The sequence below is a fragment of the Ranitomeya variabilis genome, chromosome 3 (genome assembly GCF_051348905.1).
Source record: "Ranitomeya variabilis isolate aRanVar5 chromosome 3, aRanVar5.hap1, whole genome shotgun sequence".
In the NCBI taxonomy this organism is placed as follows: domain Eukaryota; kingdom Metazoa; phylum Chordata; class Amphibia; order Anura; family Dendrobatidae; genus Ranitomeya; species Ranitomeya variabilis.
The window spans coordinates 740348911-740361361 of record NC_135234.1 but is presented as its reverse complement, the minus strand read 5'-3'; the positions used below and the strand labels follow the sequence as shown (position 1 = coordinate 740361361).

General features: G+C 43.8%; 1 protein-coding gene across 1 annotated transcript in view; it reads left to right on the top strand.

The window, feature by feature from the left end:
- Positions 1–6642, top strand: part of ANGPTL5 (angiopoietin like 5) — a 58908-nt gene extending 52266 nt beyond the window's left edge. Inside the window, exons 6-8 of the mRNA XM_077299259.1 lie at positions 1463–1583; positions 3792–3977; positions 6184–6642. Coding sequence (XP_077155374.1) covers positions 1463–1583; positions 3792–3977; positions 6184–6503 — 627 coding nt within the window. The 3' untranslated portion in view covers positions 6504–6642. The remainder of the gene's footprint in view (positions 1–1462; positions 1584–3791; positions 3978–6183) is intronic.
- The last annotated feature ends 5809 nt before the right edge of the window (positions 6643–12451 follow it).

Below are 12451 nucleotides of genomic sequence, written 5' to 3'. Positions count from 1 at the left end.
CCACTTTTTCTAAGTTGATTGATTTCTTAATGTTGTCATTGTTAAAGGGAACGTACTGGACACTGATTATACGCACTTAAGAAGGCACTAATTATTTTTTCTTTTTTTATCAGTTGCAAATCTGCCAGGTTTTTTTGGGGTTTCACTTTTACTTCATTCACAAGTGATGTCATTGCCCGGTCAACTTTAGTTATTTTATAGACTAAATAAAGTTGGGGAAAAAAAATGGAAAATTTGTTAGTTTTTGTTTGTGACCCCAGTGGCATAGAAACACGTGTGGTTTTCTGTTTAGATGCTGCTGTTGTTATTGACCATGGCATCTTAGGGGTTCATCGACCAGCTCAGAGTTAGCTGGCTCACCTAACATTCATGTAGGGGGATTGCAAGTGATACTCATAATTACCTTCCAAATGATGATGGCGTCATCAGGGGAAAGCAGAGAGTAATAACATAATTCCGCTGCACAGCGCTCTATTTCGATAGGGGGCAGCACTGAGCAGTCACGCCAGTGATCTCTTAGTCATGCCCACTGATGACTTAATTGACATCCTGCTCGCCCTGTGACGTTCTGACCTGATAGGTTTTTTTACATTTATATCTATGAAAGTGACATGGAAATACTGTAAAATTAAAGCATTGACTGTTATAAAGATATATTAAGAAATTAATCAGCACAGAAATGTGGACCTAAAAGTAACATAATGTTAAAGGGGTCGTCCACTACTCTTATACTGGACATCAATATCAGAACGGTGGGAATCCGACATCTGGCACCCTTCAGAGAATAGCTGTTTGCAGTTCTCTCGGTGACTGAACATACACGGTTTATAGATCTGGAACTGGTATAGTGGCCATTTCTTGAGTACTGCAGCTCATCTCACGTTCACTCCAATATAAGGTGAGCTGCAGTACCCAAGAGTGGCTATTCCACAGTGAACAGAGCTATGCTATTCCAGCTTCATGCACTGTTTACATCTGGCTGTATATCTGATCAGTGAGGAAGCAGAGTGTCAGACCCCCCAATCTGATATTCATGACAGATCATAAGTATCCACCACAATCCCTTTAAGTATAGTCTAAGAGTGTCTCATGGCCTGAAGCTTAGAAAACTAATAAGTCAGAGGCAGAAAAACAACCCCCAAACATCTTTGAACCTCCACCATATTTGACTGTAGGTGCTATGTTCTTTACTTTGTAGGCCTCATTCCATTTTCGGTAAACAGTAGAATGATGCCCTTTACCAAAATGCTCTATATTGGTCTCATCTGTCCACAAGACGCTTTCCCAGAAAAATTTTGGCTTGCTCACATACATTTTGTTAAACTGCAGTCTAGTTTTTTATGTCTGTGTGTCAGCAGTGAAGTCCTCCTGGATTATGGCCTGAAGCCTAGATAACTAATAAACCAGCACATAGCATGGAGGATATAGCTGATACATTTCATTCATCATTACGTCTCTCTAGGCTTTCTGTGACATGGATTATAGAGGCGGAGGGTGGACTGTTCTTCAGAAGAGAATTGATGGAACCATTGATTTCCAGAGAACTTGGCCGGACTACATGGATGGATTCGGAGAACTGTCAGGTAATTGTATCTTTGATTGATATCGTGTTCCCTCTTTCTACCGTTCTCTTAAAGATAGAGATGTAGCAGAGTTGATTTAGCTAGAAAGAGTGGAATTTGACATTTCAACTCATGTGTTGTATAAGTGGTACAACTTTTCATTGCAATATATTGGGGTTAGAAATCTCCCTGTTGAATGGCCTAATATTACATACCAAAAGCTAAAGGGACTTCTACTCCTTTATTAATTAGCACAAAAATATATAGCACATACCCATGGATCCCCCATCACTCCACAGTCCCACTGGTCAGGTCCCCCACTGGTTTCCTCTCTTTTTCTCCCAGTCTGGCCAGAACCTGAGCACTGCAGCCGATTAATGGAGCAGTGGTGGCCCGTAGGTGCTGGTGATGATAATGGTACTGCTTTGACATCAGAATATGCAGAATATATATATATAGATGCATCTGCTCATGCCTGTACAGCAATTATCAAAAAACCTCTAATTTCCTTCACACTAAGAAGTTTCTCACCACATTTTGGCCAGACTGTTTTGCACTGACTCATTCAGCCCCTGTGACTCATGGGTCTAAATGCAGGCAGCAGTTTAATAAACATACTGTTAAAACCTCCATGGTTATGGAAATACAGTTTTTGGGGGGATTTTGGCTTCCGTTGGGCACCATGTAATGCATCATTTACCTTGTAGTGGTGCTGTTGGGAAATTAAACACTTGCCCCTGGGTTTCTCCATCCACTACGGTTTACCACCGGGGGTTCCAACATAAGAAACGGGATTACCGTATATACTCGAGTATAAGCCGACCCGAGTATAAGCCGACCCCCCTAATTTTGCCACAAAAAACTGGGAAAACTTATTGACTCGAGTATAAGCCTAGGGGGAAAAATGCAGCAGGTACCGGTGAATTTCAAAATTAAAAATAGATGCTCCATACCGTTCATTATGGCCCCATAGATGCTCCACATAAAGCTGTGCCACATATAATGCTCTGCACCGTTCATTATGGCCCCATAGATGCTCCACATAAAGCTGTGCCATATATACAATGCTCTGCACCGTTGCCCCATAGCTGTGCCACATATATAATGCTCTGCACCATTGCCCCATAGCTGTGCCATATAGTGCTCTGCACCGTTGCCCCATAGCTGTGCCATATATATAATGCTCTGCACCATTGCCCCATAGCTGTGCCATATAGTGCTCTGCCCCATTGCTGTGCCATATAGTGCTCTGCCCCATAGCTGTGCCATATAGTGCTCTGCCCCATAGCTGTGCCATATAGTGCTCTGCCCCATAGCTGTGCCATATAGTGCTCTGCCCCATAGCTGTGCCATATAGTGCTCTGCCCCATAGCTGTGCCATATAGTGCTCTGCCCCATAGCTGTGCCATATAGTGCTCTGCCCCACAGCTGTGCCATATAGTGCTCTGCCCCACAGCTGTGCCATATAGTGCTCTGCCCCATAGCTGTACCATACAGTGCTCTGCCCCATAGCTGTACCATACAGTGCTCTGCACCGTCCATTATTGCCCCATAGCTGCTGCTGCAATAAAAAAAAATAAAACACATACTCACCTGTCTTGCAGCTTCTCGGCGCCATCTTCCCGGCGTCTCCCTGCACTGACTGATCAGGCAGAGGGCGGCGCGCACACTATATGCGTCATCGCGCCCTCTGCCTGAACAGTCAGTGAGGAGAGACGCCGGGAAGATGGAGACAGCGCCCGGCGTGTGGAACCAGGATAGGTGAATATGCGATACTTACCTGCTCCCGGCGTCCCGCTCCTTCCCCCTGCCTGTCTTCGGTGCCGCAGCCTCTTCCTCTGTCAGCGGTCACCGGCACCGCTGATTAGAGAAATGAATTATGCGGCTCCGCCCCTATGGGGGGTGGAGCAGCCTATTCATTTCTCTAATGAGCGGTCCCACGTGACCGCTCAGGGGAAGAGGCTGCTGCACCCGGAGACCGTGTAACAGGCAGGGGGAGCGCCAGGATCGCCGGGACTAGGTAAGTATATGACAGTGCTCACCCGCCGACCCCACCACCGATCATGACTCGAGTATAAGCCGAGGGGGCACTTTCAGCCCAAAAATTTGGGCTGAAAATCTCGGCTTATACTCGAGTATATACGGTACCTAAACGAAATATTCTTTCAGGTTTTACTTTCATATTTTTTAATCTGATGTTTTTCTTTACTATTGTTTTGTTATTTGCAGGTGAATTCTGGCTAGGTTTGAAGAAAACATTCTGCATTCTAAATCAGAAGAACACCAGCTTTATGCTGAACATAGCCTTAGAGGCCGAAGATGGCTCGTTGGCATATGCCACTTATGATAACTTTTGGATTGAAGATGAGAAGACAGCCTTTATAATGCATGTCGGACGCTACTTCGGAACAGCAGGTAAAGCATTCTTCAGACGTTTTCCTTATTTAGAAAAGCGGCTAAGACTTGACAGTTTTCAGGTAAGTATTATAAAGGGTTTGTTTCATGAAGACAGCCCCATCTATACAGTCATGGCCAAAAGGGTTGATCAGAAAGAGATGATCGACAGCAGTTCAAGCAGACTTTTTTTTATCTCAGCGCTCCTGGTATCTACTGTATTAGATCAGATAGACAGGGTGGACAGTAGTGTGAGCAGCCTCTTCTTACCTCAGCACCCCTAGTATCTCCAGTATTAGATCAGATAGACAGGGTGGACAGCAGTGTGAGCAGCCTTTTCTTGCCTCAGCACCCATGGTATCTCCAGTATTAGATCAGATAGACAGGGTGGGCAGCAGTGTGAGCAGCCTTTTCTTACCTCAGCACCCCTGGTATCTCCAGTATTAGATCAGATAGACAGGGTGGGCAGCAGTGTGAGCAGCCTTTTCTTGCCTCAGCACCCATGGTATCTCCAGTATTAGATCAGATAGACAGGGTGGACAGCAGTGTGAGCAGCCTCTTCTTACCTCAACACCCATGGTATCTCCAGTATTAGATCAGATAGACAGGGTGGCCAGCAGTGTGAGCAGCCTCTTCTTACCTCAGCACCCATGGTATCTCCAGTATTAGATCAGATAGACAGGGTGGCCAGCAGTGTGAGCAGCCTCTTCTTACCTCAACACCCATGGTATCTCCAGTATTAGATCAGATAGGGTGGACAGCAGTGTGAGCAGCCTCTTCTTACCACAATACCCATAGTATCTCCAGTATTAGATCAGATAGACAGGGTGGACAGCAGTGTGAGCAGCCTCTTCTTACCTCAACACCCCTAGTATCACCATTATTAGATCAGATAGGGTGGACAGCAGTGTGAGCAGCCTCTTCTTACCTCAACACCCATGGTGACTCCAGTATTAGATCAGATAGGGTGGACAGCAGTGTGAGCAGCCTCTTCTTACCTCAACACCCATGGTGACTCCAGTATTAGATCAGATAGGGTGGACAGCAGTGTGAGCAGCTTCATCTTATCTAAGCACTGTTGGTATCTCCAGTGTTAGATCAGATAGACAGGGTGGACAACAGTGTGAGCAGCTTATTCTTTTTTTGGTATTCACTGTATCTCCAGTATCTCCAGTATAAAGAAAGGCAGGGCCTCTTCTTACCTCCACACCCACGATATCCACAGTATCACATCAAATAGACAGGGTGGATAGCAGTGTCAGTAGCCCCATCTAACTTCAGCATCCTTGGTATCTCCAGTTTTAGATCAGATAGAGATGATGGACTGCAGTGTACATGGTGGTACAGAAAGAGATGGTGGACAATCAGTGTAAGCAACCTCTTCTTACCTGAGCACTCCTGCTATCTCCAGTATTAGATTAGATAGACAGGGTGGACAGCAGTGTGAGTGAGCAGCCTCTTCTTACCTCAATACCCGTGGTATCTCCAGTATTAGATTAGATAAACAGGGTGGACAGCAGTGTGTGTGTGGCCTATTCTTACCTAATCTCTCTTAGTATCACCAGTATTAGATTAGATAGACAGGGTTGACAGCAGTGTGAGCAGCTTCATCTTAACTGAGCACTCCTGGTATTTCCAGTATTAGATCAGATAGACAGGGTGGACAGCAGTGTTAGTGGCTTCTTCTTACCTCAGCACTCTTGGTACCATCAGTATGAGATCATAAAGACAGGTCGGACAGTAGTGTGAGCAGCCTCTCCTTACCTCATCACCCCTGATATCACCAGTATTAGATCAGATAGACAGTGTGGACAGTAGTGTGAGCAGCCTCTTCTTACCTCAGCACTCATGATATCGCCAGTAGTAGATTACATAGACAGGGTGGACAGCAGTGTGAGCAGCCTCTTCTTACCTTAGCATCCCTGGAATATCCACAAGTTAGGAACCCATCTTCCTACACATGAAGGGAGGAGTTGGAGATTTATTCTGCACTTGTTCATAGTTAACATACTAGGTCAGATTTCTGTCAGTGTAACAAGCCAGTTTTAATTCTATAGTGAATACCTCCCTAGACAAAGCGAGGGTGATTTCATAATTAAAGGTATTTAGGAATTTATTTATAATGCAATTTTTCTTTTTTTTTTCCTTTCCTGAAGGAACCTTTCAAGTACGTATTTTACACTAAACCTGCACAAATATGTTGCTAATAATTCATTTTCGTATTAAGGTGATGCTATACGAGGAAGCCGGAAAGAGGACAACCAAAATGCCCTACCCTTCAGCACATATGATATGGACAACGATAACTGTTATCCTTCCTGCTCCGTCAATGGCACCAAAGTGACCAGCTGCAGCCAGCACAAGAGCCGGAGCGGCTGGTGGTTCAGCCAGTGTGGACTCGCCAATCTGAATGGCGTCCACCGAGTGACTAGAGGTGTGGACATATCGGGCATCCAGTGGGACACATGGATGGAAAACAACACGACGATTAAGATCAAATCGGCTTCAATGAAAATTAAGAGAACTCATTACCCATTTTTTAAATGAATGAATACTTTTGTAGATTGCGTTATTATTATTTTTTTTTATAACATAATATAATATTTAATACTTTTGGTAATGGCTTATACATAGCAAGTATTACTAATCTTTAGTGCATCTTGAATGAAAAAAAGAAATGTAGAAATTTTTGCAAATTTAATAAAAAAGAAAAACTGAAATATCACATGGTCATAAGTATTCAGACCCTTTGCTCAGACACTCATATTTCAGTCACATGCTGTCCATTTCCTTGTGATCCTCCTTGAGATGGTTCTACTCCTTCATTGGAAGCCAGCTGTGTTTAATTAAACTGATAGGACTTGATTTGGAAAGGCGCACACCTGTCTATATAAGACCTCACAGCTCACAGTGCATGTCAGACCAAATGAGAATCATGAGGTCAAAGGAACTGGCCAAGGAGCTCAGAGACAGAATTGTGGCAAGGCACAGATCTGGCCAAGGCTACAACAGAATTTCTACACTACTCAAGGTTCCTAAGAGCACAGTGGCCTCCATAATCCTTAAATGGAAGAAGTTTGGGACCACCAGAAGTCTTCCTAGACCTGGCCGTCCAGCCCAACTGAGCAATACTGGGAGAAGAGCCTTGGTGAGAGAGGTAAAGAAGAACCTCAAGATCACTGTAGCTGAGCTCCACAGATGCAGTATGGAGATGGGAAAAAGTTCCACAAAGTCAACTATCACTGCAGCCCTCTGCCAGTTGGGCCTTTATGGCAGAGTGGCCCGACGGAAGCCTCTCCTCAGTGCAAGACATGCAAGCCTGGATAAAGTTTGCTAAAACACACATGAAGGACTCCCAGACTATGAGAAATACGTTTCTCTGGTCTGATGAGATGAATATAGACCTTTTTGGTGATAATTCTAAGCGGTATGTGTGGAGAAAACCAGGCACTGCTCATCACCTGCCCAATACAATCCCAACAGTGAAACATGGTGGTGGCAGCATCATGCTATGGGGGTGTTTTTCAGCGGCAGGGACAAGATGACTGGTTGTCATTGAAGGAAACATGAATGCGGCCAAGTACAGAGATATCCTGGATGAAAACCTCTCCAAGAGTGCTCTGGACCTCAGACTTGGCCGAAGGTGCACCTTCCAACAAGACAATGACCCTAAGCACACAGCTAAAATAACAAAGGAGCGGCTTCAGAACAACTCTGTGACCATTCTTGACTGGCCCAGCCAGAGCCCTGACCTAAACCCATCTCTGGGTGGACCTGAAAATGGCTATCCACCAACGTTCACCATCCAACCTGACGGAACTGGAGAGGATCTGCAAGGAAGAATGGCAAATACAAACACTATGCAACAGCACTCTGCCAATAATGAATTCCAGGACTCTATTATTGTTAGACATGTAAAGAAACACAAGATACAGTACTTACAGTAGTTGAAGAGGTTATCCACTACTAAATATTTGGCCGCGATAAAATGAAAAAACCTATACTCACCTCGTGTGCCAGCGCCGGTCCATCAGTGTCGGCACTCGCGTCCCGGAGCTCTTGTGCGGTTGTTGTGACGTGGTGCCCGGCGCCCAATCACCGCTGGCGTCACACTCCACCTTCGTACGGATTGAACTTGAAGAGGAAGTCAGAGATCAGCCGCAGCGCTGACCTCCTCTTTATGTTCAATCCGTACGAAGGCGGAGACAGTGAAGCCAGCGGTGATTGGGCGCGGAACTCATGTCGCAACATCGCACGAGAGCTTCGGGACGCGTGTGCCGACATTGCTGGAATGATGCCAGCACGGGAGGTGAGTATAGATTTTATTATTTTATCAGGGGCCAAACATTTAGCAGTGGATAACCCCTTTAACATTTTTTTATGTGATTGTATGGCCTCATTCGTCTCATCTGACCTCATTGGACGGATCCAATTTTTTTTTAAGTGACTTCTTTATGTGCTTAACTAGGTCTTACATGAACTGGGAAAAAGATAAAATCCAGCTTGGCTCTAATTAAAAGTTGCCTGGGAAAGATGGATGGGTAAGGGTGCAGCTCCTAGGGGGCGGTCACACCCATAATGCACCAGAATGTATGGACAAAGCCTGCACTACTATAGTATAGATGCTGTGGCCAATATTCTGATATATGAGAAAAGAAAATAGGTACAACCGTAATGCATGATAAAAGAGCAGATTTTTCCGTGCTGATCACGAGGATCGAGCAACTGGAACAAGAATTTGATGCATATATATAAGTTTTTATATTATTTTCTAAATAATTTTTCAAAAACCATGGACTGGTCCCCTTGAGGCCCACTCCTGACGCTGTTCCACCGATGAATAGTTCTCATGGGAAAGTAGGTATGTCTACTCCCTAGATCGAGTATATTTGTAAAATTTTAAAAATTGGTAAACAACCTCTATAAATGGAATCTGTCACCAGGTTTTGCCAACTAATAAGAGAGCAGCATAATGTATAGACAGATACCCGGATTCCATCAATGTGTCACTTACTATTCTGCTTGCTGTAGCTTTGATACAATCACACTTTTATCAGCAGGAGATTATCACTAGGGGACTAGTAAACTACTACCATGTAGTCCTCCATATTCATGAACTCTGTATAACCCCGCCCCAACTATGTTTTGTGCCCCATATTGATGCTTTATTGATTGATCCTCACACCCCTAGTTATAGGGTTCCCCAACTTTTCAAATCTTGCAATTAGATGTAGTTTGAACCTCTGGATGTTTTTTTTTTCTACTAATTGGATTGTTTTAGTTTTTAGCTTATTTTTTTTCAATTGAATAGAATTGAAAATTAAGTAATGAATGTAATAAATTTATTGTACTATAGTTCTATAAATTTGTGATGTTTTATGCTTTTGTTCTACTCTTCTGACATTTCCTTCAATGAAATCTAACAGATCCATCCAATACAGTATTTTAGCGTGAGATCATTTTAATTACGTTTCTCATGTTTTATTCATTTTCAGAATTCAATAAACAGAAATTGTAAATTATCCAATTATACGTTCTCATTTTTAGTAACTGTCGGAAATATTATTATTATGTCGTAGCATGAAAATTCTTCCTTTGCTTTATTATGTTATGATGTGTTTCAGGAGGTCTGTCGCAGATTAAGACGATGTACAAGGTCTGTTAGTAATAGGATGGTAATTACGGCAATTTCTGGTGTGAAATGAAAACATATTTTTAGTGCTTAGAAAGTCTAAGTGATGTAATAGTGAATTATAGTACATCAGTGTAAGGAACAAAACTACCAGCTACAGTCATTATGTGGTAGTTTTTGTACCTTCCTTAGTTGCGTAGCTAGAGTCTGATGGATGGGCCCCGATGCAAGATTCGGCTTCCCCCGCCACATGTTGGTCTGATGTATGGGCCCTTGTAGCCTTCTAAATCCTATAAGGACATACAAGTTGCACCTCCATCCCCATTATGTAGTAAAGTCCCCCATCTTGGTCTCTTTTCTGGTGTGTGTATATATATATATATATATATATATATATATATATATATATATGCAGTGGGGAAAATGGGGGAAAATAAGTATTTGATACACTGCCGATTTTGCAAGTTTTCGCACCTACAAAGAATGGAGAGGTCTGTAATTTTTATCGTAGGTACACTTCAACTGTGAGAGACAGAATCTAAAAAAAAATCCAGAAAATCACTTTGTATGATTTTTACATAATTAGTTTGCATTTTATTGCATGAAATAAGTATTTGATACAATAGAAAAACAGAACTTAATATTTGGTACTAAATATTTGCTGTTTGCAATTACAGTGGTCAGACGTTTCCTATGGTTCTTGACCGAGTTTGCACACACTGCATCAGGGATTTTGGCCCCCTCCTACATACAGATCTTCTCCAGATCTTTCAGATTTCGGGGCTGTTGCTGGGCAACGTTGAGGTTCAGTTCCCTCCACAGATTTTCTATTGGGTTCAGGTCTGGAGACTGACTAGGCCACTCCAGGACCTTGAAATGCTTCTTACGGAGCCACTCTTTAGTTGCTTAGGGTCATTGTCATGCTTGAAGACCGAGCCAAAACCCATCTTCTATGCTCTTACTGAGGGAAGGAGGTTGTTAGCTAAAATCTCACAATACGTGACCCCATCCTTCCTCCTTTCAACACAGTGCAGTCGTTCCGTCGCCATTGCAGAAAAGCACCCCCCCCCAAGTGTGATGTTTCCCCCACCATGCTTCATGGTTCTGATGGTGTTCTTTGGGTTGTATTCATCCTTCGTCATCTGCCAAACACAACGAGTGGAGTTCATACCAAAAAGTTCTATTTTGGTCTCATCTGACCACATGACCTTCTCCCACGCCTCCTCTGGATCATCCAGATGGTCATTGGCAAACTTCAAATGGGTCTGGACATGTGGTGGCGTGAGCAGGGGAACTTTGTGTGCCCTGCAGGATTTTAATCCATTACAACGTAGCGTGTTACTAACAGTAATGTTTGAGACTGTGGTCCCAGCTCTCTTCAGGTCATTGACCAGGTCCTCCCTTGTAGTTCTGGGCTGATTTATGACCTTTCTTAGCTTCATGGTGCCCCAGACTGAGGAAGATTGACAGTCATCGTGTTTATTCCATTTTCTAATAATTGTGCCAACAGTTCTTGCCTTCTCACCAAGCTGCTTTCCTATTGTCCTGAAGTCCATCCCAGCTTTGTGCAGGTCTACAATTTTGTCCCTGGTGTCCTTAGGCTGGTTTCACATTTGCGGTTGTGGCCGCAGCGTTTGTACCGCATATATCCGCATGCGTTGTGTATTCCTATATTTAACATTAGGGACGCATGCGTTTTTGTTTGTTCGCGTTTTGCAGCGTTTGACGACGCATGCGTCGTCTCGTCGTTTGCGGCTTGGCGCGGAAATGCAACATGTAGTAATTTTTAGAGGCATCAATTTGCCGCCTGGTAACGCATGCGGTCGATTGCGCAAGGATTGCGACAAAAAAACGCATTGCTGTCTATATGAACGCATGCGTTTACAAGCACATGCGTTTATTTGCGTTCGTGAACGCATGCGTTTCAATAGAGAAAAACATGTCTAGACACTGATAAGCCACCCCCCACCATCAAGGTGATAAAGGGAGGGTGTGGACAGTTGCAGGTCACTTCTCAGCAGACAGCCAAGCAGAGCAGACAGACCCCAGCACTTTGGAGCAAACAAGCCTCACAACAATGTGAGTATATCCTAGCCAATGCCTTTATTTTCTATTTTCTTTCTCTACATGTCCTAATTTCTGCCATTTCTTTCTTTCTACATGCATCAGAATGTCTTCTTCTTCTTCTGATGAGGAGTTTCGTCCAGGACAGTTGGAAGTGGAGCATGTCAGTGAGGTGAGTACTTGCCTCGTCAGATTGGTAAGTATTCACTGTCACATCTACACATGTGACAATTTGAATTTTTCTTTTTTTTAGAGCTCTTCTTCTACTGCGGCAGAGACAGGGCAGGAGCAGCGGAGTCAAGGTCCGGTGGAAAGACGGCAGCGGGTACGTATACAAGGCTGACTGTTATCTTGAATCTTCCTTTCTTTCGTATTTCTTAACTTTTTTCTTCTGGAATCCTTTTGTATGTTGACTTTCCTATTCATGCCATTTCTCAGCATCTTTTTTCTTTCTTTTCCTTAAGTTAATTGAGCAAACTTTAATGACTTTATTGAATTTTTAGGTTTCACAATGGGAGGATGATCTAATCGAGAATGACCTCCTCATCTCGCTGGTCCAGGAGCAAGTCCCGTTGTGAGACACCCGGGATCCACTGCACTCAAACAACATCACGATCCGGCGCTTATGGAATGAGGTGGCCCAAGCGATGTGGGATGGCTGGGACAACGCCCCGAATCGGGTCCGAAGTGCATTTGGTAAGTATTGCAATGCAGTGTGAAGCAGCAGAGACCTTGGGCGTGCTCACACAACTGTGTGTGATGAAAGAAACTCAGAGGAGTTTCTGTCATCACACACAGT